Source organism: Limulus polyphemus, unplaced genomic scaffold, assembly GCF_000517525.1.
Source record: "Limulus polyphemus unplaced genomic scaffold, Limulus_polyphemus-2.1.2 Scaffold3411, whole genome shotgun sequence".
Classification (NCBI taxonomy): domain Eukaryota; kingdom Metazoa; phylum Arthropoda; class Merostomata; order Xiphosura; family Limulidae; genus Limulus; species Limulus polyphemus.
In genome coordinates, this window is record NW_013669021.1 from 29,846 (window position 1) to 56,708 (window position 26,863).

General features: G+C 30.6%; 1 protein-coding gene across 2 annotated transcripts in view; it reads left to right on the forward strand.

Annotated features, from left to right (window-relative positions):
* Positions 1-26,863, forward strand: part of LOC106469303 (myosin-IIIb-like) — an 81,830-nt gene that overhangs the window by 15,017 nt on the left and 39,950 nt on the right. Inside the window, exons 3-20 of one of the 2 annotated variants that reach the window (XM_013929791.2) lie at positions 2,906-2,977; positions 7,566-7,748; positions 9,700-9,875; positions 12,139-12,243; positions 14,138-14,237; positions 14,706-14,782; positions 15,469-15,614; positions 15,728-15,793; positions 16,741-16,831; positions 17,059-17,223; positions 17,783-17,899; positions 18,220-18,324; positions 21,971-22,054; positions 23,143-23,293; positions 23,842-23,893; positions 24,335-24,439; positions 24,678-24,780; positions 25,504-25,630. In XM_013929791.2, the coding sequence (XP_013785245.2) occupies positions 7,589-7,748; positions 9,700-9,875; positions 12,139-12,243; positions 14,138-14,237; positions 14,706-14,782; positions 15,469-15,614; positions 15,728-15,793; positions 16,741-16,831; positions 17,059-17,223; positions 17,783-17,899; positions 18,220-18,324; positions 21,971-22,054; positions 23,143-23,293; positions 23,842-23,893; positions 24,335-24,439; positions 24,678-24,780; positions 25,504-25,630 (1,930 nt within the window). In that variant the 5' untranslated portion in view covers positions 2,906-2,977; positions 7,566-7,588. Of the gene's footprint in view, positions 1-2,903; positions 2,978-7,565; positions 7,749-9,699; positions 9,876-12,138; positions 12,244-14,137; positions 14,238-14,705; positions 14,783-15,468; positions 15,615-15,727; positions 15,794-16,740; positions 16,832-17,058; positions 17,224-17,782; positions 17,900-18,219; positions 18,325-21,970; positions 22,055-23,142; positions 23,294-23,841; positions 23,894-24,334; positions 24,440-24,677; positions 24,781-25,503; positions 25,631-26,863 lie in introns of both variants that reach the window. The other variant, XM_013929790.2, reaches the window with a different exon arrangement.

The following is a 26,863-nucleotide window of genomic DNA, read 5'->3' on the forward strand; positions in this document are numbered from 1 at the left end:
AGCTTTTATGTCTTGAATAATGCTCCAAATCTTACACCATTGCAGTCAATTTAAACCTGTTGTATTTATAGTACTTTAATTTTATCATTTATACCTTTTTTAAGCTAACCTTGTTTTTTTACTTGCAGCCATCTATTTGTTTTTTATAAGGAGCATGCCTATCTTGAATATTTATGAATTTATTTTAATCTTTTTACATATTTGATCAGTATTGCCCGATTCACAGCAGATAATTCTTGTTTCATCCCTTCAAAATTGTTTTTTGAAATTTCAAACCAAAATCATTAATCCTTATCTCCATATACAGCAAAACATCAAATCTAATTGAGTAATGATCAGTTGCATCCAGATGTTCCCCAAATAGCTATTAAAACTAACAATAAATCTGAAATAGCATTGTTCTTAATAGATTCTCTAACCAATTGGTGAAGAAAACCAACCTCAACAGTTTCTAAAACCTGTTTCCATCACGTTTACTCTAAAACTAAAATCTTCCATAATTATAACCTTATTAATAGCTGAATTTTTTATCTCACTGTAGTTTCTTATTAAATTCATCAGTTTCTGTAACAAGTTTCAACTAAACACCTTCTTCCCTTATAACAACCAACAGAAATCCAAACAGATTGAACCTCAATGCTATTATCTTTGATGTCCTCAACTTGAACAGGACATAACTTGCATTTTACATATAAAGCCACTCCTCCCCACCTTTTCATACTCTACCCTTATAAAACAACCTATAACCCTGAATTAAAAAAAACAATCTTGTCATCAAAACTGTCTACATTTAACCAGGTTTCAATTATTCCCACTACATAAAAAATATTCTGTCCCAACCAGTACTCTAAAATCATTCATTTTCTTTCTTATACTTCTAGTATTGCAATAGCAACAGTTTAACCTATCATTAAAACTACTTCTTCAATTTGTACCTACACTGTATTTTCTCTACATTTTATTTTTACTTCATTATTCAGGTCCTCACCACTATCTAGACCTAGTTAAAACTGCCTTAGCTTACAGTTGAGTCAATAGATGTTGCAGTTAAGCCAACTCTTATCCTATTTATATGTAATCATCCATTCCAAAAATCTCCCTTTTCATGTTAAACTGATCCCACAAACCCATCCAACCTAAGTCTAGCATTCAGCCCTAGTCACCTACTTATAATTTCATCCTCACAAGTAAGTCTTGTTAGTATCCTTGAGAAAATGAAGTTACATATATATAGATATATACATATATGTATATATATATATGACATTTTTTGAAATATCTTTATCAATACTTTGTATTTAGCAATTAGCTCCTCTGACCTACCTTTCCCTGTATCATAAGCCCCTATGTGCATTACAAAGGCTGCATCACTGCTAGCACAATTTACTTTATCACTTACTCTGTTGCTTTGTTGGTTACATTCTCTACCCCTGCCTCTGGATTGCATAATCTAATTATTTTCTCTATTTACCCCACAGACTGTCCTATCCACATACCATACTACAAAATCACCTATAACAATAACCTCCTCATGATTTTCATTTCCATCCCTATTTGTCCCATTTGTTATCCTTCCCTCCCATAGTTTCTCATCTGCACAATCTAAAGGCTGAAATCTGTAACTTACCTGTGTAACTAAAACAGATAACATCACTTTTCAAAGTAAGTTAACTGCTATTTGGGTTGTGTTGTCATTCTATTAATAAGCTAACTTTTGTATGAAAATAGCATTATGTGTTTGACCTATTAAGGTATACAGAGAGAGAATTTTTATCAAGACTGAAGCCATGCCTCAATTACATTAGCTTTGTAGTGAACTTACAGCTTGACTAGTAAGTAAAAATTAATTTGTAGTTTTGGATCTGTACAGTTTTTTATAGTATTTATTTACCATAGGTTTGTGTAATTTAAAACACAGAATTCATGAACCTAGCATATACTATGATACTGATAAATGTTTATTGGCTTCTACTGTAAAATCCTACATTTGAGGCTGTTATTTGTAGTAGTTAGTTATTTCTATTATGTGCTAGTTTTAATTTTAGTTAATAACTAAAATTGATAGACCTGTTGAACCATACTTTGAAAAAGTAACAAACACAATAGAAAAGCACAGTATTTTCAATCTCAGTGTAATTTTGTGAACTTAATATTTTGAAACTTTCCTTAATTTGCATAACTTAAATACATATACCTGTTCCACTGCAAATGTAATCCTGAATGGAAAAATCAATAGCATTGCTTCATGTTACTCCACCCATTTTCAGTCAAGCCCAATTATAAAGACTTTATTAATAAAAACATGATAACTTGAAACAGGATGAATGTTGCAACAAATACGGTTATTTAATTTACTTGAATAAAAAACAACAACATGCTATTTTAAGATGTAAAAATCCATAAGATTTATCACCTGTAACTTTAAATTTTCATCATTTTGTTTTGTAGGAATATTCCCTAATTTTATTTAGATATAAATTTAATTATTTTCCTGTATAGTTTTTCATCCAGAGCCATAAAGTTGTTACTGTGTATATAACATATACAGTTTATATAAATCAAAAACTGTTATATGTTATTAAAGTGGTATGAGATTTCTTTAATTATCATCAAATAAGGTCAGCTAGTGCATAGCAAGTTTCCATATGTATTTATTTGTAAATGAAAAAAATGTGTATTTCAATTTCACTGTAAAATTTATCCTAAAATTATAAATCTGTATTCAAAGTTAAAAAATATTGCATGCATACTATAAGTATGCAATTATTTAGCTGCTGATTAATTCTGACTGTTTTTTTTAATAATTATAATGTTTTGTTTATATAGTAAACAAAACTAAGTTACATACAGTTGAAAACTGAGGATATAGAGAAAGTGAATTATTTTTTAAATTTTGCTTTTATAGATTCTTCAAATGTCATGTAAACTCTAAAAGGATCAACTTTGAATAAATTGAATCAGATCTGAATACCTAAAGGTGAGTTTTGTTTTTAATAACACATTTGTAAAATCTTCAGGATACAAATATATGTATATATATATATATATGTTTATTGTTGAAGCTTGTGAAACTGATCATTTTCTATTATAAGTGAGGAACTTTTAATTTTATTATTTCAGCAATGTCTTTAGTTTTGACTTAAAGACAGTTGACAAATATATAGGAAACTGTGAAAGTACTGGATCAAAGTGCACAATTTAAACAACTGAAGCCCTTAAAAATATCAACTTGAATATCTATATATTCTGGTAAACCACACTGTAGAAAGGTAACCATTAAGAATTATATAAGTATGCTGCACCAGCCTACAATCTGCTGATTGAACACATCTTGGAACCTTTTGTTTAATATTCCTTTAACAGTAAGATTTTAAAATTATTGGACAGTATATGATATACTGTTTTAACAGAAAGGTGGAATAGATGTATATTGTTTTTTTCTGAAACTACAATAGTTACCTATTTTCATTGTTATTCTTGGAAACTCAAATCAACCACGATATTACCAGAGTATATAAAATATTAAAGATTTACTAAACGCAATACAAACTTTACATAATATATATATATATATATATATATATCAATAATGAAAGATTGTCTGGCCAGGTCTTTGTAAATATTGCTAAATCTCCAAGTCAAAAAAATACAAATATTCCAAGAAAGGAAAGTAGTTAATCTAAAAATAACACTAATAATAATGAATAAGGAAAAAAAATAACCAGAAAAAGAAAAACATAATTCATAAGGTTAGTCACAATAACAGTATTAGATGCTTTTCAAAGAATTAACATTAAATCACAAATAAAAGATCAAGTGTGTATTTGCAATGGTATCATTTAAGGAATCAAATATCTTGTGTATTACAGTTTTACAAGTTTCTAACCTAACACATCTCTCTCTCTATCTCTCTCCTCAGTCTAACTTCAACTCTTTTGGTATTTATGGTCTTGCCAGGCAGTGAGATTACATGTAACATCACTAACTACTTAACATAATCAGTCATGAACTTAGTAGCCATGCATCATTGCTAGAGGATCCTTATGTTGGTATCTTAATATTCTGTTTATTATTTTTCTTCAGTTCTTGTATTCCAGTAGCCAGTTTTAGTTCAAACAAACAGAAATAGGCATAACATTTCTCAAACCTGCTTTATTGCAGATACGTATAACATAACATAATGTTTAGGGATAACAAGGTACCTGTTGGTTCATCTCAGCTGTCCCATCCTCTAAACTAAACTATTATAGATTGAAAAAAAAAAATTCTTAAATCCAGCCCTTATCATTCGTATATAGTTATCAAACTTTCTCTTAAACTCACTTACATTTATTGCCTCTACAACATCCAAAGGCAATCCATTCCAGAGGCTAACCACCCTGTTAGAAAAATAAAACTGTTTTAGCTGAAGATGACTCCTACCTTGCCAAAATTTATATTTGTGTCCCCTAGTCCCAATATTCTCACCGCTCAGTGTGAAAAAAGATTATGCATCAGCATTATCAATCCCCTCTACAATCTTAAACACCTCAATAAGATCCCTTCTAGCTCTTCTTGTTTCAAGAAAAAACAATTTCTGAGACCTTAACCTATCCTCATATGGTAGCTCCTCGATATCTGGTACCATTCTAGTAGCCCTCCTCAAGAACCCTTTCCAACAATTCAATGTTCTTCCTAAGATAAAGAGCCTAAGAAGACTGAATACAATACTCAAAATGTGGCTGAACCAGTGACCTATACAATGAAATTATAACCCTTTTAGACTTGTATTCAATATATCTGTAGATACAACCTAAAATCCTTTTTGCCTTACTACTAACAACAGCACACTGCTTGGATGGTTTAAGAGTCTGATCAACCATTACACCAAGATGACACTGTTCAATTATTCCCATCCAAATTATACTTAGAATTCAAATTATGATAACCCACATGCATATATTATAATTAAAACTCATCTGCCATTTATTTGCTCAACTCACTAAATGATCTAAATCTATTTGTAAAGCAACAGCATCCTCTTCACAGCTACCAACACTCAATCTTATCCCGCACATCTATAGAGGTAAATATTTTTACAAGTCTTTTATGTGGCACCTTTCTGAAAATCCAGATACACCAAATTTACACCCTTACCATCATCTTTATAAGTAGCAACCTTTTCAAAGAAGATCAAAAGATTTGTTAGGCAAGATTTTCCCCTAATAAAACCACATTGACTATCCAGTAAAAGTATAAACTTTGTTAAATGAGTTTGCAAAGCATCTTTCATCAGATATTCCAAAACTTTTCCCACAACTTATGTAAAACTAATAGGCCTATAATTACTTAGACAGTTTTTATTATCTATCTTGAAAAGAGGGGTGACATTAGCTAACCAATCTTTTGGTATCTGCCCACTATTTAAGGACTTACAAACAATAGTAGCAAGTGGCTTATGTATTCAATCCTTAACATTCTTCAACACCTTTGAGGAAATATTATCTGGGCCAGGAGCCTTATCATTTTTTAAATTTCCCAATTTTTCTTAACAAGCTCAGAATTAGTGCAGTCATATTGTTTGACCTTGTTTCCATCTATTAACTGTTCACTAACTGAAGAAAAAGCAGAATTTAATAACCCAGCCATCTCATAATCATCAGATACAAACCTTCTTTTATCCCTCAAGTGTCTTACCCCATTCAAACATTTTCTATACTCTTCTGTTAATGTTTACATTTTCAGCGAACATATTTTTCATAAATACTTTTTGATGTCATAATTTCCTGATTCACCATCTTTCTTGATCTTCTAAATCTTCCATCATACCAATCAATTTAAATTTCTTAAATTTGTGATGCTTTTCTATAATTTTATCCCTAATACCCTTTGTGAGCTAACCCAGTTTTTTACTTGCAGCCACCTTTTTCTTTCTATAAGGAATATGTTTATTTTTAATATTTAGAAATTTATCTCTCAACGTTTTCCACATTTGATCAATGTTTCCAAATAACACAGTTGTCCAATTCACAACAGATAACTCTGTAATGGACATCAGTTTTTCCAGAATATTTTACTAGAAGTCTGGTGAATAGAGGCTTTGGCTGCTTTTAATAAAGTAATAGAGTCAGTGTTATGGAGAGCTAGTTAAGTGAATTGCATGAAAATGTGAATCTTGAGGAATAAGAGTTTTTGTCAAGATCAAATGAGCAAAACAAGGGATAACACTTGTTTTATTAAAAATTAGTTTATATCCAATAAAAGACCTGATGTAATAACAGGTGGTTCATTGAAAAGTGTATGAGTTAAGAACCTTGAAATTAAAAGACAAAAAAAGCTTATTGTTTCATTTTATAACTTCTTGAGCAAATTATTAACATGAAAAAGTATCAAAACATGTTTACTTTTCTATTAGATATAACATCTTGAAATTGTATATTTTGTTCTTTCTGATTTCAAGTAAATAACTTTGTAGTTAAGACAAAATTGTCTTTAATACTGAATTGATTATTATCTAGATGTGTGCTGTAACACAAAAATGATCATTCAATTTATCATCATCTGATAAAATTTCTTGCAAGTGATTCATTATTATAAAATCAGTGTAAATTTTTTATAATTTGAGTAATCTCAATTATACATTAACCAATAGCTGTTAAAAATCTTGGGACCTTCTATTGAAACTATATACAGGATATTATTTTATTTTCAGTAACTGGTATTTAAGTATACTACTTTGTGCAAAGTGCAGTAGTTTTGTTTATTAAGAAAGCTGCTTTGACTGGATATTGAACCCACAACCCATAGTTTGTGTCCATGTCTTGAAACTGTTGCTCTACCTAGTGAACTAACAGAGTTTAATATCCAAACACATAATTCTGTATGCTGACCTTCACAATATCATTCAACTTTTGACATTTCTTATCCTTACCGACAACAGATTACACAATCTAGTAATATTTGGTACATAATCCAGTGGCTACCTCTGAGCTGACATCACACATGTTAAGTTAAATCTTCAACCTATCATGAGACAAATGTTTGAAGTTGAATCATGAACTCTGTGACTCATAACAACTAAAGTAACATTTAAGGTTCAAACAATTTTTCACCCCAATCACTCAGTATCATTTGATTCATTTTTTTTATTAAGCAAAGTGCTTTACAATCAGTTTTTATGTATTTCAGTGTATTATTAATGTCCATCTAGTGTAACAAATCATTAATTTTTTAAAAATGCACTAGATATTTCACTATTAAGTGATTATGAAATTACAAAATTTTTTTAATTAAATTGTTCTCAGGATCATTTGTCATTTCACTTTTCTAGAAATTCATTGAATCATGCAAGCATTGACTATAAGAGCAAAGATTAGTAAATTGGGAAACCACAATACAATCACACAGTTTTGTAATTAATTGATAATTGCTTATATTTTACTAAAAATGACTGTGCTTTTTTGGCAAAAAAGCAGTTATATCTGACACTGTGATTACATACAATACACCATAAACACTCAAGCATAGCTTTGCAAATATATATATATATTTAAATTCATAACACAGATTGAAATTTATTTTGGTAGAAACTCATAATAAGACAAACAAGATGACGGTAGCAGTGGGAAGCAGGGAGGTGTATTATTCCTCACTATCACAGAACATAGACTTTCTGAGCTTGCCTGACCCTATGTATGACTTTGATCTACAACATGTTATTGGAGAAGGAACATATGGGGAAGTTTTTGCAGCTAGGGATAATGTAAATGGTAAGTGTGTTAACTAATATTTATACACAATATCCACAAATTATTTATTTGGTGAATTTGGTCATGTTTTAATGATCTGACCCATGGTAGGTTTGTGTAATAATATCTGATACTTGCAAGTGCTTGGTATCATTATACTTTTCCATGTAAAAACCCTTACTTTATTTTAGTCCAGTGAAGCTACCAACTGTTCAGTATTCTAAATCTCTTACTCTCTCATCTTAACTTGTAAAAACTGAGTGAAACCTTTCTCATTCATAACCATAGCAGATAAAAACACTCAAGCCTTTATATTTAATACTTAGATTTCCAGAGTGTTTAGTTATTATCTCTGTTATTGAATAGAATATTTTTAGTGGTATCCTAAATTTTAAAACTGATACATAACTGTGTTTTTTAGAGATTATTAATTTCTCTGTTTAAAATCCAATACTTTCATATAATACCAGTGGTTTTGTTTTGTGATTCAATTTTTAAACAAGTATAATTGTTGAAACCTGTAATGTTCACAGTTGTGACTTGTTGACTGTTTTGAAGGTCAGATACATTCTGTGAAATTTTCAGGTCCTTAGAAATTAATCATAATCATTATTGTACCAAATAGTCTAGTTTTAATTAGCTGTTTATGCTTGAGTGCCTTTCAAAAAGATAAAACTGCCATACTTTATAAGACACATTGTAGAATTTTGTATAACGATTTGTAAAGTTCTGTAAATTTAACTGTGTGACAACCAAATGTTTTTTGTTTATTTTTACATAAGCTATAATCTTGTCATTTTCTACAATAATGATGACAAAAGTTGTTTAACTTGAGAGTTGAATATAGTAATCAAAATACTGTGTATAATAAAAAGAAAGAAAAGAGAAAAATAAACTAAAATGTTCAGAGTTAGAAGTATTGAGTCTCTATCTGGTAACAAGAAAACTTCTTTCCTAGCACTAGTGCAGAAACTTTTTTAATAATAGGTCCATTTCAAAGGCTGTTATATGTATATCTTTATAATTCATCTGGGCAATTGTCTGTTTGACAAAAATAAAGCAAAACATGATTTTTGGCAAGAAATGTTGATCTTTATTTCATAGTGATTAAGCTTCGACTGGCACTTATTTTCTTAAATTCTCATTTTAAAATAGTAGATTAATATTGTTAGTGGACAGAATCACAAATTTTAATTTTTAAAAAGTTACATATTTGTCCATCATGAACATGAATATCTTGAAGTTGTAGTGCAATTAGATTGAATTAAAACATTAGTGTTTAGAGGACTAATAACTTGTATTATTTTTTACTAGTAATGAATTGTCTTAAACATATTTAGAGTGATAAATCTTTGTTTGAAGCAGAAACGACTGCCTTGATTTTAGGCTTGTATTAAAATGCTATATGTAGGACTACTTAAGTAAAAATTGTTTTATTCTGTGATTAAGTTGCAGTGAATAAGAACTAATCACAAACTAGTAATGTGTCTGTCACTTAGTTTGAAATACTTTGGTACACTATACTCAAATGTTAGGCTTGTGTGATAATTAAGTTTAACATAGTCCAAAGAAATAAAGATTCATGTAATTAATGTAAATGTTTTGTGATGTAAATTGTTAGAAATTTAGACTTTCTTATGTCATTTGTATGCATTTGAATGATGTGCTGTATAGAAAATTGGAATGGCAGCAGTTAACAAAATGTTGGGGTCTGTCAGTAGTTATTGTCATGATTATTTAATATTGATACATTGTGAACTTGTCATTTGGAAAGAAACTTTCTGAAGCAGACATTTTGAACATTTCAATTTATATAAAAACATTAACAAAATACTTCTTATCACTCATCCAAATTTTATCTTTTTTACATTTATAAGCAACATTTCCATAACCTTGATGACATAGATACTTATAATAATTGTAATATTGATATTCAAGCAGAGAGAAATGTCAATTTTTTGTTGTTGTCCAGAGAGGATGGTGGCGGTGAAAATAATGGAAAACATAGCAGACAATGTGGAAGAGATTGAGGAGGAGTACCTTGTGTTGCGTGATTTATGTCTGCATCCCAACATTCCAATGTTCAACGGACTTTACCTAAAACCAGGAGCACAGCGGGAAGAAGATCAGCTTTGGTTTGTTATGGAGGTGCATAGGAGTAAAAGATATATTCTAACAAGTTTTTATTTATCAAAATAGTTTCTCTTGGACATAAAACATTTTAAATTTGTCAGCTGGTATGAGTTGTGGTATGTGAAGCTAAAGTTAAAAGAAAAATACTTAAAGAGAAAGAAATAGCATACAATGAGATAATTATAAGTGTTTCCACACACAGCCCATGCCTATTGAAGTGCATTAAGTCATCAAGTAGGGTCAAGACAATTTGCTATAAGTTAATATTATCCTATCAAATACAAGTAGCAAAAATAGAATTGCATTGTAAAAAATACTACCGTGGTTTATCATGAAAGAACAATATCATATTAATTTGAGCATCTTTTGTAATAAACAAATCCTTGATAACCATTATTGTTTGAATTTTATAAAATATATAAATCAGCATCTGGAAATGTCACGAGGGGTGGGACACAGAGGGCAGTTTAACCACCTGTGTTTCATACCACTTTTTTAATTTTAGGAACAATACACGTACTTAAAATGTTTAGTTTGTGCTGCCACTTCCATTTTACAATTTACTAAAATCTGTGCTTATAAGTCATATAATCTCCACCACTTAATGGTGCTGTGCTTCAGTGGCTAGTTTGAGCATGAGCCCAACTCACTAGACTGTAGGTAGGAGAATTAATGGTTGGGACGTATTTTCTATCCTTCATATTGTAAGTGAAAACTGATTATAAATTTAGTTGAGAGAGATGATAGTAAGTCAGATTGAAAGTTCAGGCTCTCTTTTACAACAACTTGCCTGACACCTGTTCACTCTTAGTTCTTATTAAACCAAATACCAACATGTGTTAATGGAGAAAAATTACATGTGCAAAAAAGTTCTATAATTTATTTTGATTGTTTTATTAATGTAAAAGTCATTATTATCATATATAGCTATGTTTACGACATAGATATCATCTCCTGCTACCTGAATATCCTTTACTTTACTGTAATTGGTCATACAGTTTTGCCTCAGTTTTATTTAAACAAATTCTTTATGATTATTTGCTAATGGCTATCCATGGAGGAATGGTAGAGCTTCATAGTACATTTATTGTCAGTAATTTATTACTTTCTCTGAAAGCATGTAGTTGGAACTGTGAAAGAGAATGGAAATGTAACTGTGTGATGCTGTTCTTTCGACTTTGAGCTAATTATAAAAGGCAAGGTACATGTGTCATTTGTTTTCAGTGTACATTTATTTCTGAAAAATATCTGGTTTGAAGGCAGCACTTATAACCTAAAAGTAAAATGTCACTCATGACATTTCAGATTCAATCCAAAAATGTATTTCATAAGATAAACACTTTTCTTGATACAAAGTTTACAGTAGAAATGCTGACACATTAATAAGAGGTGTACATTATTTTAAAAATATTTTTGTTTTAGTGACAAAATGCTAGAAAAATCTCCTGTCCTTCCTAAAAATTCACTTACTCTTTCACTATCCCACAAAGTACACATACAAATTTAATATAACTTTTAGAGTTTTTCTTTTATGAAACAGTGAGCAATACTTGAGCTTGCTGTGTTCATTCACTCTGTATTAGAGAGATGGAAAAAAAATTCTAATAAAAAAAAGACTTGTATTAATTGCACTGTCTCACTAAGCAAACAGCACAATAATCACAATTATTGCAATAATTTGTTATGCAACCATCATTTTAGAGATTTTTGATCATCCCAAACCAATTATCAAGATAGTTGCTCTCTGATGGCATTATAGAAGATAATTTTGGGATCTATAATAGCTAAAAAACAAAGACTTGCATAAAATAATTTCTGACTGGAGAAGCTGTAAAGTAACTGTGCTGGTTGGAAAAAATTAAACAATAAAATATCGGCACTTTAATGGATATTTGTAGTTGTCATTGTTGAATCAGGATTTAATAGGTTTGATTTTATTCACATTTTTGTGTATGATTACAATCAATGAAAAGGAAAAGGCAAATTGCTGAAAATATATCAGAAATGTTAGTTCATATTTTTGAATAAGACCTACATTGTGTAAATATACTATACTTATAAAAAATTCACAATTTTAATTCCATTTAGTTAACAACAATCAAATTAATGTTTAAACTTAAAAATATAAACAGGTTTTTGTTATATCATTAATTGCATTTTGAGAGGATTTTTACTTCTAATGCAAGATGATTTGCTTATGTTGAGGATCCAACTCATGAAAGAACTTTATAATGATATGTATTAATGTATTTTCATTTATCTGTCCATATGATTCCAGCTGTGTTCAGGTGGCTCAGTGACAGATCTTGTACAAAGTTTGATAAAGAGAGGCAAGAGACTTCCAGAATTAATTATTGCCTTTATTTTGAGAGAAACTATGGATGTGAGTACATTAGTTGAGGTTTCAGTTTAGTTTATATTTATAGTAATACACACCATCTAATGAATTCATTATAGACAGATATGTTTAGTATGTTTGTGTCTGGATTAATTAAGAATATATAAGTTTCAGGCTGATTCTCAAAAAAGTGTCAATTATCCATCAAAAAATAAAGGTATGAATTTTACCCTTTGTATAATTTTTTTCAATATTCTATGTCTGACACTAATATTCCTTAAAAACTGTATTAAATTGTGAAAAATAATGATTTAAACAAAAAATTGAGGAAAATCAGAAGAAAAGTGTTCTCTAGTAAATGATGTAAATATAGGCCAAGTCAATAAGAGGCCAAAATCATTACAAAATATAAAACAAATTATTTAGATAACAATATCCAAGATATAAAGAAGCTATCTTTATGTAGATTTTTATATGTGTTCCTGCAAAGTTTGCTGTTTTGTAATGAGGTGTATAAACATCCAGGTTTCACGACATGGGACACAGATGGCAGCACACATGCAGGTTTGGACATTGTTTCAAAAATAATAAGGGATATTCCTGCATGTCATAGTAGAGGGAAACCTTTTTGGTAGCTGTGGGGTAAATCCAAATTTTGAAGTCAGTGGGTATGAAAGTTTATTCAGATATGTCCGAACTATGCAGCAAAAGGGTTAATATCATGGAGTTGAAAACTAGAGACATTCAAATGTACTACATTCAGTTCCAACTGTATTATAACAAAAGAGCAAGTGTTAGTTCATATGTGAAAATAACTGTCAAATACGATTTAGCTTTTTGGAAGGTTGTCAGAAAAGGTCAGTATTAAATAACAAACATTTCCATTATCAGAACTAAGAATTTTTAATAATAGCAGATTTTCTGGCTTGTGATGTGACTTGACATATTTCTTGATCTAGAACTTGCAATTCCCATTGATCAACTTCAAACTGTTTTAAAGGTAAAATATGATCCTTTCACAAACATAAGATTGTCAGTTTTTTAAAGAAAAGTGTGCAGTATCTATTAATATTTAGTACATTGAGGTGTTTTTCTCCATTGAATAATAGTATATGTCAAAATCACAAATTAAAAAATCCACTAAGATTTTGATCAAGTACTGCTAGTGTAGTTGTGTGTTTCTGTACTAAAAATAAAATAATCTAAGACTGAGGAACTAGTTAAAAATTTATTAGGATTGCATGAATAGTCAAATTTCTGATGAACCAAACTTTCTGGCAGTCTCTTTGTATTTCTTTTTTAAGACCTAATATTTAATAAATATTTACAGTTAGTAAGGTTTCAAAATTATCAGAAAAGTAATACTGCTGTGATGTTTTCAGTATATTATAACATGAGTATACAAAGGCTTATATGCAACTTCTTCCTTATAAATAATTCTTTGTACTTATACATATTTTATTGCCTTATTGAATATTTATACACACAGACATTTATCAATACTTTTATTCAAAACTATAATGTGACTTTCAACATTAAAGAACCACTCCAGTATTTGGACAATTTTGTTCTGATGGTATTCTTTAAAGACAAAAAAAGGAAAAAACCTCACTGCATTTTTTTTCTTTTCGTCTCTTTTTATTTTTCCAGCTAGATAACCTTCATATATGCATTTTTGCATGTAAGTGATTTTTTATTAGTACTTTTGTTCTTATTTGAATTTCACATTATCCTGTTTTCTGGTGTTTTATGACACATTTTCTTACTTTACAGATACTTTTTTTCTCTCTTATTCTAAGTGAGAGAGAAAGTATGTTTCTTTTCTTCATTACATTCAAAATCTTGTGACAAGTTTCACGAGTAGTTGGTTAATGATTTTTCTACAAAATATTAGTTGGTATTATTTATTATTGATTAGTTGTCACTTTCTCTTTGACAGGCCCTTGCTTATCTTCATAGAAATCATTGTATGCATAGAGACATCAAAGGACACAACATCCTACTAACAGAAGATGCTAATGTGAAACTTGTTGATTTTGGTAAGGACACAGTTTATGATTTCCTTATATATATATGTGTGCATGTTGAATATTTGTATCACATTTATAGAGTTAATATTTTTGAATATATTTTTTGTTTGTTTGTTTGAAATTAAGCACAAAGCTACACAATGGGCTATCTGTGCTCTGCCCACCATGGGTATCAAAACCCGGTTTCTAGCATTGTAAGTTTGCAGACATACCACTGTGTGCCACTGGGAGTTTTGAACATATATATATTTGAATATTTTCTTTTGGTGCTTATTTAGTCAGGAAGTTTATAACTTGATAACTTGCATCAAAAGAATGCAAAATGAAATATTCTGAGTGTGCAGATGATCTGATGTGAACTCCAAGAACAAAATAAGTAGAGAAGTGTTTTATGATTTCATAAAACAAAAATATATTGTGATATAACTAAGTGTATAATAGCCTAACAATTAATTTTATCTCATTTCTGGTTTATAGGTGTATCTTCCCACTTGAAAGATACCATGGGAAAGAGGAATACATCTGTGGGTACTCCTTACTGGATGGCTCCAGAAGTGAGTGGACAATTTATGTGTATCACACACTAATTAATATGATGTTTTCTGTTATTATTCTCATTTTATTTTTCGAAAAACGTTTTTTTAGCCTTCTTTATTTTTATATATTAAGAAAGACATTATTATGTTACCTTTTGAACTAGTCTGATTTTGATATTTTTATGTTGTATACAAGAATTGATATATCTTGATTTGCTCTTCACAAATATGTGCAACTTGGATGACAATATGCTAATGAAAAATCAATATACATTGAATTTTTGTAATTTTTCTTGTGTTTTAATGTGAATATTTATATTTATCAAAGCAGCTCTGAAATGTTAATACACATTTTAGAAATTTAAAGACTGAAAATTTCAAGCATTTTTTTACTTTTTGTACATTTTGTAATGAAATAAAATATGTGTTAGATCTAGACTAAATACACATCATTGATAAGATTTGAAAATAACTGTTGATTGAAGGTGATATATGGAGATGATTCAAAGTTTTAAATAGCACTCAGTATTAAGAGCCTTCAAAACAAAAAAAGGAGCATAAAGTGATAACCAAAAAGTTTGAAATTATTTACCTTTGTTTGAAGCAAGTATTGTTCTAGAGATCTTCATTGTGTCTATAATTTGTACACAAATATATGAAATGTTTCATAACAAACTAGTTTACCAGAACTTATATGTTTCCAGGTGGTAGCTTGTGAACAACAGTTAGACTACTCGTATGATGTTCGGTGTGACGTCTGGTCAGTAGGGATAACTGCAATAGAACTGGCAGAGGGAGAACCCCCTCTTGCTGATGTTCATCCAATGAGGGCATTGTTTCAGATACCAAGGTAAACTTTCTTCACTAGCATTAATCCAGTTGATTTATATTTTCATATTAATCTTTGACAAGTCTTTGTTTCAGTTTTTCTTTATTTAGTAGTCTTTCTCAATTTTCCTCCAGGAATCCCCCACCAAAGTTGAAGAGAGAGCTTGAGTGGAGCGAAACCTTCAGTGACTTCATTTCAGAGTAAATTTTGTTTTTCATCCAGTCCTATTATAATGGAAAAAATTAAAGAACATTGTCTCAGATTAAGTACCATGTATACTTCGTTGATTACTTTTTAACAAGTAATTTTTCAGGAACATTACAGGAAAAATTTTAAGATTTTTTTTTTAAACTAATTTCTTAAGAAGCACTGATTTTTTTTCAAATGATTGAAATATACTTGTTTTCTAGTATTTTGTATGAATTAGCATGGAGGAGATAAATGTAAGTGGAATGGTATTAATTCAGTAATTTTTATATATGCAATAAACTTGAGTCGGTTATATTATTTTTGTCACAATCTCTGCATTTGAGTTAAAAACTTTAAGGAGTTTAAGTCATTCTCTAATTTAACAAAAATGGAATATAGTAAAGAAATCTAATATGTTGACAGTCCTAGAACTTGTTTTATTTTCAAGTGGAAGAAAAGAACAAAGACTGAACCCATTAGTAAAGAAATCTAATATGTCAGTCTTTGTTCTTTTCTTCCACTTGAAAATAAAACAAGTTCTAGGACTGTCAACATATTAGATTTCTTTACTAATGGGTTCAGTCTTTGTTCTTTTCTTCCACTTGAAAATAAAACAAGTTCTGGGACTGTCAACATATTAGATTTCTTTACTAATGGGTTCAGTCTTTGTTCTTTTCTTCCACTTGAAAATAAAACAAGTTCTAGGACTGTCAAGCCTATTAAAATATACTTATTCAAGAAAGCATATCATTGTTATGTACATAAATAATAGTTTTTTCTGAGAAAAATCTGTATTGTTTGTATAATTTTGTTCTTGGTGAAAAGGTTAAAAAATATCTATGTTTAAAATTGAGCATAAGGAATGCTAGTGATAACTGTAATTAAAAGTCAGTATAATTTAGCCTAGAGCAAGATATAATTAGTATCTGATGTAATACCTGATGTGATTGCAATTTAGGTGCTTGATCAAAGATTTTGAAGAGCGACCAATGGTTTCTGAGCTTCTGAGACATCCTTTTATTGAACAAGTTCCTGTGAATCCTACTGAGGTAACCTTGTTTATACTTAAGTATATACCAGAATTTGTTATCAGAATGTAGTAAATGAAACAAGTACATTTTTCCTTGCAACAGGAAATTTCTCTTAATTTCTTATGAACAAAAATCTAAAATAACATGAAATTAATCTCAATATATATATATATGATATGTTTTTATAAGTTTGTTTAATGGATCTAAATAGAAAGGAATGATAATGCTAAAAATCTTTATTCCAGATACAATTACAATTAAAAGAAATCATGTGGAAACAGGAGGAGTTAGGTTATTGTAAAAGACCACCAGAAGTCACTACTAAACATGGTCAGTTGAAAACTGATCGAAAATCTCGTCCCCAACCTATCATGATGGATGATCTGGCTGGTTTGGAAAATTTAACAGAAGTAAGCTTAAAAACATATTAAAATTTATTTTAAAAAATGCATAACATTGTCTTAAAAAATCAACATTTACAAATCTACAAAATGGATAGTTAATTTTTATTATGACTTTTGTGTATATTCTTTAACTTTAACACCATACTTCATATTTGACTTTATTTGTGTGTATAAAGATCAATAAGTTTCGACTCTTAAAAATGGCAATTGCTGTTGTATTATAATTCTTAAATTAGTGAAAGCATAGGATATTATACACGTATATCAAATTTCCATGCTGTTGTTTCAAAGATTTTCATGCCAGTGAGAGTTATGAGCAAATGTATCGCTGTCTGTTGATAATTTTTCACTTGCATTATTACAATTGTAGTTTAAAAGAAGTTCTTTTTGTATGTTTGTGTATTTATTTGTTTCTTTTTTTTGCTTGTTAAGCCTAGAATTTTATAGTATCATACCAGATTGAGAAGTCTTACAAAGAGATACACGTATGCGACTTGATACTTGTAAACGTATATCCTTTTATTTTTTGGAAAGTAACACAATGTATATCTATTTTATCTTACAGGACATCATTGTTGAACAGCTAGCAAAGAGGTATGGCCAAAATCAGATCTACACCTACATTGGTGATATCTTATTGGCTGTGAACCCTTTTCAAGATGTCTCTCTTTACACAGATGAGGTAGTCAGTTGTGTCTTATAAGCACTGTACTAACTACATTTAAACTTTTCCTGATCATTTATAACTTAAGAATTACTGCCATGAATTATTCACACTTTAATAAGAGTTTGAACACAATTTGTGTTTCTTCTGTTAAGTAAAAAAATATTTTTTTTTACATAACCATAATAAAATATGTACACTTTAAGAAGAAAAAGTAATCTTAAAATCAAAATTACTATATCTTTCTTTTAATGTCATGTTATCATTCCAGTTTGCTTGGTTCTGTACAGTTTTTCATTATTTATGGTAATTTAATCTCTCTGTGTGTGTTTCTTTAGATATCTCTTGTTTACCGTAATCATGCAAAAGCAGACAATGCTCCCCACATCTTTGCCATTGCTGACAGTGCTTATCATTCAATGCTTCATCAGAGGCAGAATCAGGTTGGTATGCTTTAGTTGTTTAATATTTTATGAATCAAAAATTAAAAGAAGTTTGTTTCTTGTCTCAATTCTAACATTGAAAAATTTGGTATTGTCAAAGATGGTTACTTTGTCATTCAGTTTCATTGAAAAAATTAAAGATGATTATAATAGTGGAATATGAGACATAAGTGTCACCAAATTGCTGTTGTTTTGTTCTTAAATGACAAATATACACAATTTCCGATATGATATATATATATATATATACTCCCACTCTACTGCATTGAAAATACATTTTTTCACTTGACACTCTAGCCTTTATACCCCACAAGTTTGAGCTGCTCATTTAGCATGCATAGAGCATGTGATAACCCTCCACCAAAAGGAGCATGACATGCCCTCCTGGAGCAGCTTGCTTCCTCTGTGCTCCTTTACATGAATCTCACTTTCTCAATTGACACAATATGAGTTGGACATGTTTCTCACTTGCTTTCAGTTTTCAATAATTATTTTTTCCAACTTTGTTCATATTTGTTATTTTTTTTGCACTTTCTTGCATTCTGGTGTGTTACTGACTTTAATTACCATTTTTCACATAATTTATTTCACATAAAAGATCTGCTTTTACCCCTATGCGATTTTAATCCTGTGGCTTCTGTATCATTTTCACAAGCACAATTTTTGAGGATTCATCTTACACTTACTTACGTTTTGTGTCACATTTCCTCTTTGTACCTTTTGTCCGTGGTCTTTTATCATTCTCCAGACGATTTTTCGGAGGACCTGAGATCCTATTTTTTGGGGGCCATCCCAATTCTTTAGAGTCCCATGTTTATGCAACCAAGTTGCATGCTTCCCTATTTTCCCTTGCTAATTGTTTATCACAACCTTTTTTCCTTCACATCTCCTGATCCTATTCCAGTTTCCCATCCTCCCTATTCCACATTTTGTCCTTTTCCCGCATCTCGACATTCTTGTCCTTATCCTCATTTTTTCCCATGTCCGTCAAAATCATTGACAGCAGTATAGGTGACTACACAGTGAGGTCAGATCCTATGGGGGCCAGGCTCCACTGTTTTGTCAATATTTGGGAGACCATCATTACCAATCCATGGATTCTGTGAGTTTTGGCAGAGGGTCTCTCTTTTCAATTTTGGTCACCACTTTCTTTCTTTGTCTCCAGTTCCTTTACCTGTCTCAAGCAGTCATCTGTCTGAGGCAGTGAGAGAAATTCTTCTCAAGGAAGCTATCAAGTTGATGTTTCTCATTCAACCGAGTTTTTACTCTCAGCTTTAAGTTGTCCACAAGAAAACCTGAGATTGGAGACCTTTTATCAACCTTTCCTGTCGAAATGGAGTCGTTTCAGTCCCTTTGTTGAATTTTCACTCTAGGTCTTTGGATGACTGAGTTCAATATAACATGCCTTCATATACCCATCTCTTCATCCTCATATTGTTTTCTTTGGTTTGTCCATGAGGGATGTGTTTTCCAGTTCTGAGCTCTTCCACTTTGGCTTGCTTCAGCTTCTTAATTGTTTTGTCAGGTAGTCAAGACCTTCATTCAACATCTATATTCTCCAGTCTTATCATTATATGGATTATTGGCTTCATCTAGCTCCTTCCTGTTTGGCATCTTCTGACCACACCCATTTGCTCCTGAAGGAGATAGCTCATGTAGTTGGTTAAACAAAGTCTATCCTTTACTCTACACAGTATCTAGTTCACTTAGGGGTTTTCTTCAATTCCCACCTCAGTCAAACACAGCCTTCTCCACTTTGTCTTTGGGATATGGAGCAGTTGATCATCAAGGCCCTATCCTCTCATTCTCCTCCCTCATCACTCTTACAGGTTGGGTTTGTCAGCTTATTAGGTTGACTTACTCTTCCCTCTCCTTGGAAGGGTGTCATCTTTATCAGGTCTCATCTCGTCAGATTCGACATATCACCATGTCTCTAGCAGCTCATTTTTATTGTCCTCTGGAGGAGATATACAAGTTGGATTGTGGACTACTATCTAACTTATTAGTTACACCATGTGGCTCTGTCTTTCTCTGGTGTATATTGTCTACCTCCTGTGGTGATTCAGCACACACCGGTTTGACCCTAACTTGGGTTAGTGTCTTTTCCTGTTATGTTTCTTTCAGAGGCTTTTGTTTTATTCGACATATATTTGGATCCCACTAAGTGGCAAGTGTTGCCTGGTCAGATATGCTTTCCTATAAATCTGCATCAAATACCTTTAAGTTTATAACACACACTGTTGAGATGAGGTGTTCTGCAAGATCACTAGCAGCTTACTTAGTGGTATATATATATATATATGTGTGTGTGTTTCTCAACATGTAAAATTATGATAAGTACATGGTGGATCATCTCTCATGGACTATCATGAGTAAAGCAGAAGGGGATTGCTGTTCATCCCTGCCACTCCTTCAATTGAATAAATCAGGAGGGGTCTGCTTTTTAAAACATGGTTTTGCAAACACCAATTACACTTTCTTTGGTGTAACATTCCTCCAGACTCCCTAATACACCTAATACACCCTTTTACACCTTCCTTCTTCAAGTGAAGTTTGGGCATCCTTTCCACTTCCCAGTTCCTAAATGCCTTTTGCTTAATTCCACATGGTAACTTTGGCTACTTGCAGTATGGCCCTCTGTTTACTTATGGGAGGGGCTAGTGTATATATTACTAATGGTTTGCTGAGGACAGAACATAGAACTTGTATAGTTAGGGTTGAGTAGATACTTAGCAATGTCTAGATAAATGTCTTTATCTTCATAATTCCAAGAACTGGCTATTGGCTTTTCATTGTTTTATGTGTGGGTTTGGAGTTACCTATCAGTGTTAATTTTTTCTTTATGCTACATATGATTATTGTCCTGCTGGAGCTTGTTTGTTTTCAGTCATGTTTGTGAGGTTGAGGATTGAGTGGGACTCGCATTGATTTTTTACTATCTTATACATTGTTTCTGAGGTCTTTCTTTTACTTGCTCCTGGTCTCAATGCCATCCATTTCATGACACTACACTTCTTTGTGGGCAAAGAGCAGACCTGTTCCTGAAGTGGTGTAGTCCACTACATGTGTGCTTTCATTCAATTACAGAACACACCTGTTCGATTCTCTATGAATGCTTTCCACAGGGGGTCTCTTGTTTTACCTACTGCTCAATGTGGGATTCTGGCTATTGTGTGAGAGGAGGTATGTATTGTATCAAAAGTTATCATTTTATTACACTGAAAATAGATTTCTTATAAATGCTTACCTCTTCTCACACACTTCCCACCCTTCCACCACACTTCCAGTGTTCTTCTGTTTCTTTTGGGCCTAATCTCGAAAGTGAGGCTCATGTAAAGCAGTATAGAGGGAGTCAGCTGCTCTAGGAGAGTGGGTCATGCTCCTATTGGTTGTCACATGCTCTGTGTATGCTAAATGAGAAGCTTGAACTTATGGGGTATAAAGGCTAGCATGAGCGGAGGTAAGTAGCTATCGGAAATCTATTTTCAGTGTAAGAAAATGATAACTTTCCTAAATGGTTAATTGTTCACATAGTTATAATTATTGAAAGTATATGGTTGTGTTTTTTTTTGTATCATTAGATTTATTGTTGTCTTAACAGCTCAGTATATTGCAAGGCATAGTGAAGGTTTATTTCTGATTTTAGTGTGTTGTTATCAGCGGTGAGAGTGGAGCTGGCAAAACTGAAAGTGCTAACTTTTTGTTAAAACAAATGGTATCACTTGGAAAGGCAAGTAATAACTTTATTTTTTTTTAATTATGTGACTTATGAAAAATTGAATTTAAAATCAAATATTCATACACTCCTGAGAGTGAATTTGTAGATTTAAAACCACCTGATAAAATGATAATGAAATTAGTGAGATATGTTTTCAGAGTAGTTGTGACAATATTAGAAAATAGGATTGTTGAATATGTTCAATGACTTCTTTTTTTTTTTGTAGAAACAGTTATGTTAAGTGTTTTCTTGTGAAACTGAGCTCCAGAAATTTAGGTATTGTACATTATGGTATTTTCAAAAAAGTTGTTACCGTTGGTTGTGTAGAAGTTGTTAAGCTTTAAATTTCATTATATGCTTCATTCTTGTCTTCTATCGTAATAATTGTAAGATCTAAAATAAATGTAAAGAGTTTTGAATACCTTATGATGCATAATATATTACATTTTATTTTTAATATATGGATGGCATTTGGTCCTTCAAGGCTGTTCTTGCACACCCACTTTTGAGAAAAGTAAATATTTTAACCTAATCTTTACTTCTCAGGAAATATTGATTCTCCCTTAAACTCTTGTAAAGTGCTGTCCTCCATTACTGTTGAAAGCAGTTAATTCCATAAGCCAGTCACTGTGTTAAAAAAATTAAACTGTCTTAACTGGAACTGGAAGCTGTCTTTCCAGATCTTAAACTTGTGTCCTCTTGTTCTGTTGTCTTCAGGATACAGCCCATAAAAAACAGAAGCCTTTATCCTAAAAATCCTCTGGGTAATCTCTTAGACTTATTAGATCACTTCATACCCTTCTTTTCTTAAGAGACCTTAATCTAGCTGTATAAAAACATTCCATCACTATAACCATTCTAGAAGCCCTCCTCTGAACCTAATATAACAAATTTGTAAAGTTTTTCAGAAAATTATGTTTGATAGGAAATGTGTTGTTTTTATCAAATGTATATGATGTTCTCTATTATATTCTGAACTTTTAAAAGATTAAAATGCTTATGGACTACACTAATTGTTTTTTAGGGTAAATTATATTACCAGAAACTTCTTAATTGGTATTAAATGAAAAAGGTTTTTTCCCATCTATATTGGAATATAGGCTCCAAACCGTAACTTGGAAGAAAAGATCTTACAAGTTAACCCAATTATGGAGGCGTTTGGAAATGCAAAAACTGGTATAAATGACAATTCCAGTCGTTTTGGTAAATACTTGGATTTGACCTTCACTCAACTAGGGAAAGTGACTGGAGGTGAGACTCGTTTATATAATCCCACTGTATATTGTCAAGTTGTGTTTTAAGAAACATTCATTCACCTAAATTCTTAAACTGCTTGAAACCTTTGTGAATATATATATATATATATATGATCTAAATTTTTAGTATTTTTATTTAGTTAGTTATGATGACATTAAACTAATCCTGCATTTTGTTTCGCATATTTCTTCTTACATTCAGATATGTGGAACAGAAAACTGTAAACACAATAAGAACAATGTCATCTAACAAAAAAAAGTTACAGTACACATCATTATAACAAATAATTTTAATCAATCCAGCTGCAGAATACACTACTATAGCAATAAATTTTAATTATCTAAGAACACCTATACTATTTTTATGTTAACTTCATTGTATATACATACATTTTTTTCTCTAAAAAGATTAAATAAACTACACTTGTAATAAACGTTCAGTTCTGTTACCAGAAAACTATATAATAAACTTGGGTTGTACATTTCTTATTGTGTAATTTATATTTCACAAACAAAAACACAAACTTAGCTTTTTTTTTATAGCAAAACTCTCAGTCTACCTACTGGAACAGTCAAGAGTTGTGAGACAAGCTCTGTAAGTGACATGATTTTTAGTTTTGTTTTTATTTGTAGATTTTGTACTGTAATTGTATCTTAAAAATATTGTGTAGAAGCACTGTAAAAAGGTTTACTAGATGGCAACACTGGGTTGGATGCAAGCAAATGTTTTAATAATAATATGCTGTTTGTGTGTGTCTGTTTGATGTAAAGTTCCTGTTTTAAAATAGATTCTTATTACTTTTTCAAAATTTTGGAACTGTTTAATATGCATCTAAACTGATAGACTTTTCTAATAAATTCATGTTATGCTGTATTGTTTGTTTCTATATTTATTTATAGTATACTTAAATTTAATTCACTTTGAACTTAGTTGTATCATTGATAGCATGTAGGTTTTGACTTAGAAGTCTTTCAGAATGGTTACACTGTAAGTAATATTCTCTAGCTGTAAACCATTTTTAATCTTTTCTTGCAGAGGAGAGAGGAACTTTCACATTTTTTATTACCTTTTTGATGGTCTGGAATCTGAAGGAAAGACATCAGATTACTATCTAAACCACAGTGAGAGACATCAACATAGGTAATTATTTTCATTACTTGTTTATATTAATTTCAATTTAAATTGTAAGAGTTTCTCTTTAATGGATATATATTATAAAAATTCAAATGGCTGTCAAACTTATAAAAATGAGAAAATAAATAAAGTGTTATAGAATCCCTCTTGGGCATATTCACTTTATAGTATAGATGTAGTAACATATATTTATATTTTAATTAAGTATTTTAGTTGCTTAGTAACATTATTTGATTTTTTTTAGGTACATACAAGAATTTAGTTCCAACTCTTCATGTAGAGAGGTAAACGTGAAAACATTTAATAATATCAAACAAGGCTTTCAACTCCTAGGTTTCCGTCTGAAGGTGAGGAAAACATTAATGGTTGGTGAGAAATACATGTTCAGGAATAAAACTAATTCTTTGCCACAAATAATGTTTTTTGTATGAAAATAGTAATGATATAATATGCTATTTGAATACTTTTACACCATTCAGCAAAGTACAGTAGATGAGTTTTGAATTATTTTAATTGGTATTTTCTTATATCAATGTTTAAAAATTAATTTTAAGGTAAGAGACTTGTCTTGGGAGTTTGTCTTGTAAATATCTGATTGTTTTGTTATCAGGAGATTTATATTGTTAGGATTTTTATTGTTTTATTCTTAGGATATTTGTCCAGTAACAATTTGTTGCTTAACATTGAGGGGTTTTGTTCTGTAAATATCTGATTTGTTCAATCTTCAATAAGTTTTATTCTGCGAAGATTTGGTTATTTTATTTTCAAAAGATTTATTTTGTTAATATGTGTTTGTTTTATTTCCCAGTATTTTGTCAAAGAGTTGACTATTTTATTCTACTTGCAGGTGACTTATTGTCCTTTTCTTGTAAATACCTAATCATTTTATTTCCATGAAATTTGATGCATAAACTTCTACTTTTCCGGGATATTTTTTTTAACACAAATACACTATTATCTTATTTCCAGATTTTTTTATGTTAGCCTGTGACTGTTTTATAAAATTTGTTCTGCTAAATGTTTTTTTCAGTTAATTTTGTCAAGTAAATATTTCTCTACTTTATTTTCAGGAGATTGATACTATCTACCGTATACTCGCAGCTGTTCTTCATTTAGGAGATATTGCTGTCAGAGATGTTGAAGATGAACATAATTCTAATAAAAGCCTTGTGAACAATGAAGAAAAAACTCGTATTGGTAAATTTATAGTTCTTCTGTTACCCCCTTATTGTACTCATATTTAATACAAAGAAAAAAAATGCACATATTTGTAATTCATACTAAGTTTGTTGGGAAAATTTCACAATTAAAATCAACACTACAACATTTCTTGTTCTTGGCAATCTGGATTATAAAATATCAATTTTTGTTGATTGTTTTGGACAAAACTATTAACAATTAGTTTTGTAGTCATACATCAGAAAGGAGTATATAACACACAGCAACGATAAACAAAGTATTAAAATATCATTCTTGCATGCTTCACTTTTGTTGACACTTAGTCTTAAGCCTGAAATCTCCACATGATAAAATTGTCTATCACATGATTTTTACATTTATTTAATCTGCTGTATTGTACTTAAGATGAGCTTCTTCACATCCTTAGTTGTTCAATGACCCCAAAAAACAATTGAAACTGCAAAGAAGGACTAGGCTATTTCCCAGAATCCTCAAATGAACAATATTTTCCTTAGCTTTATATTTATCTTTTTTTTTAAGTTGGGCTAGCTGTAACGAGCTGCTAAGAATTACGAGGTTGTTGCCTCATCATGCCTCAGTATAAATAAGGCCATGACAATATGATGATAAACTGCATCACTTCTAATAAATATAACATATAGTTCACAATTGTTAAAATATAAGCTTTTGTGTTGATTATTACTGTACATGTTTAATTACATGTCATAATATTAAGTTTTGTGATTATGTTATATAAAAACTGTATATGTACATGTGTATATATATATTCAGTGTCCCTTTTTCTTTGCATAAATTGCAGTAAACATTTGAAATTGGAGGAAGCTGCTATGAACTTACATGCTTAAGAGACATAATCAAAATCTGTTTTGTCTTTGAAACATCCAAAAAAAAATAATTGCAATATTTAGTTTGAGAGGGACAGTTTTGTTGCAGTTTGATTTTACTTTTGCTAATTGGCCAGCATAACATAAGGATACTGCTTGAACCCCATTTCTCTTTGGCCCTTATTTAATTTCTGGAATGATGTCTTCACATGAGGTTGCTTACCAAATTCTAGTGAATTTTATAATACCATTAGTAATAGAATAGTTCAAATTCGATGACGAGGAACCCACTTTGAGACTAATAATGGCTGGAGACGGCTTAAATGGGTAATGAAAAAAAAAAAACTTTAATATAAGTTTAACATGACAGCAAATGTACAACGTTTCGACCTGATGATGACAAAAC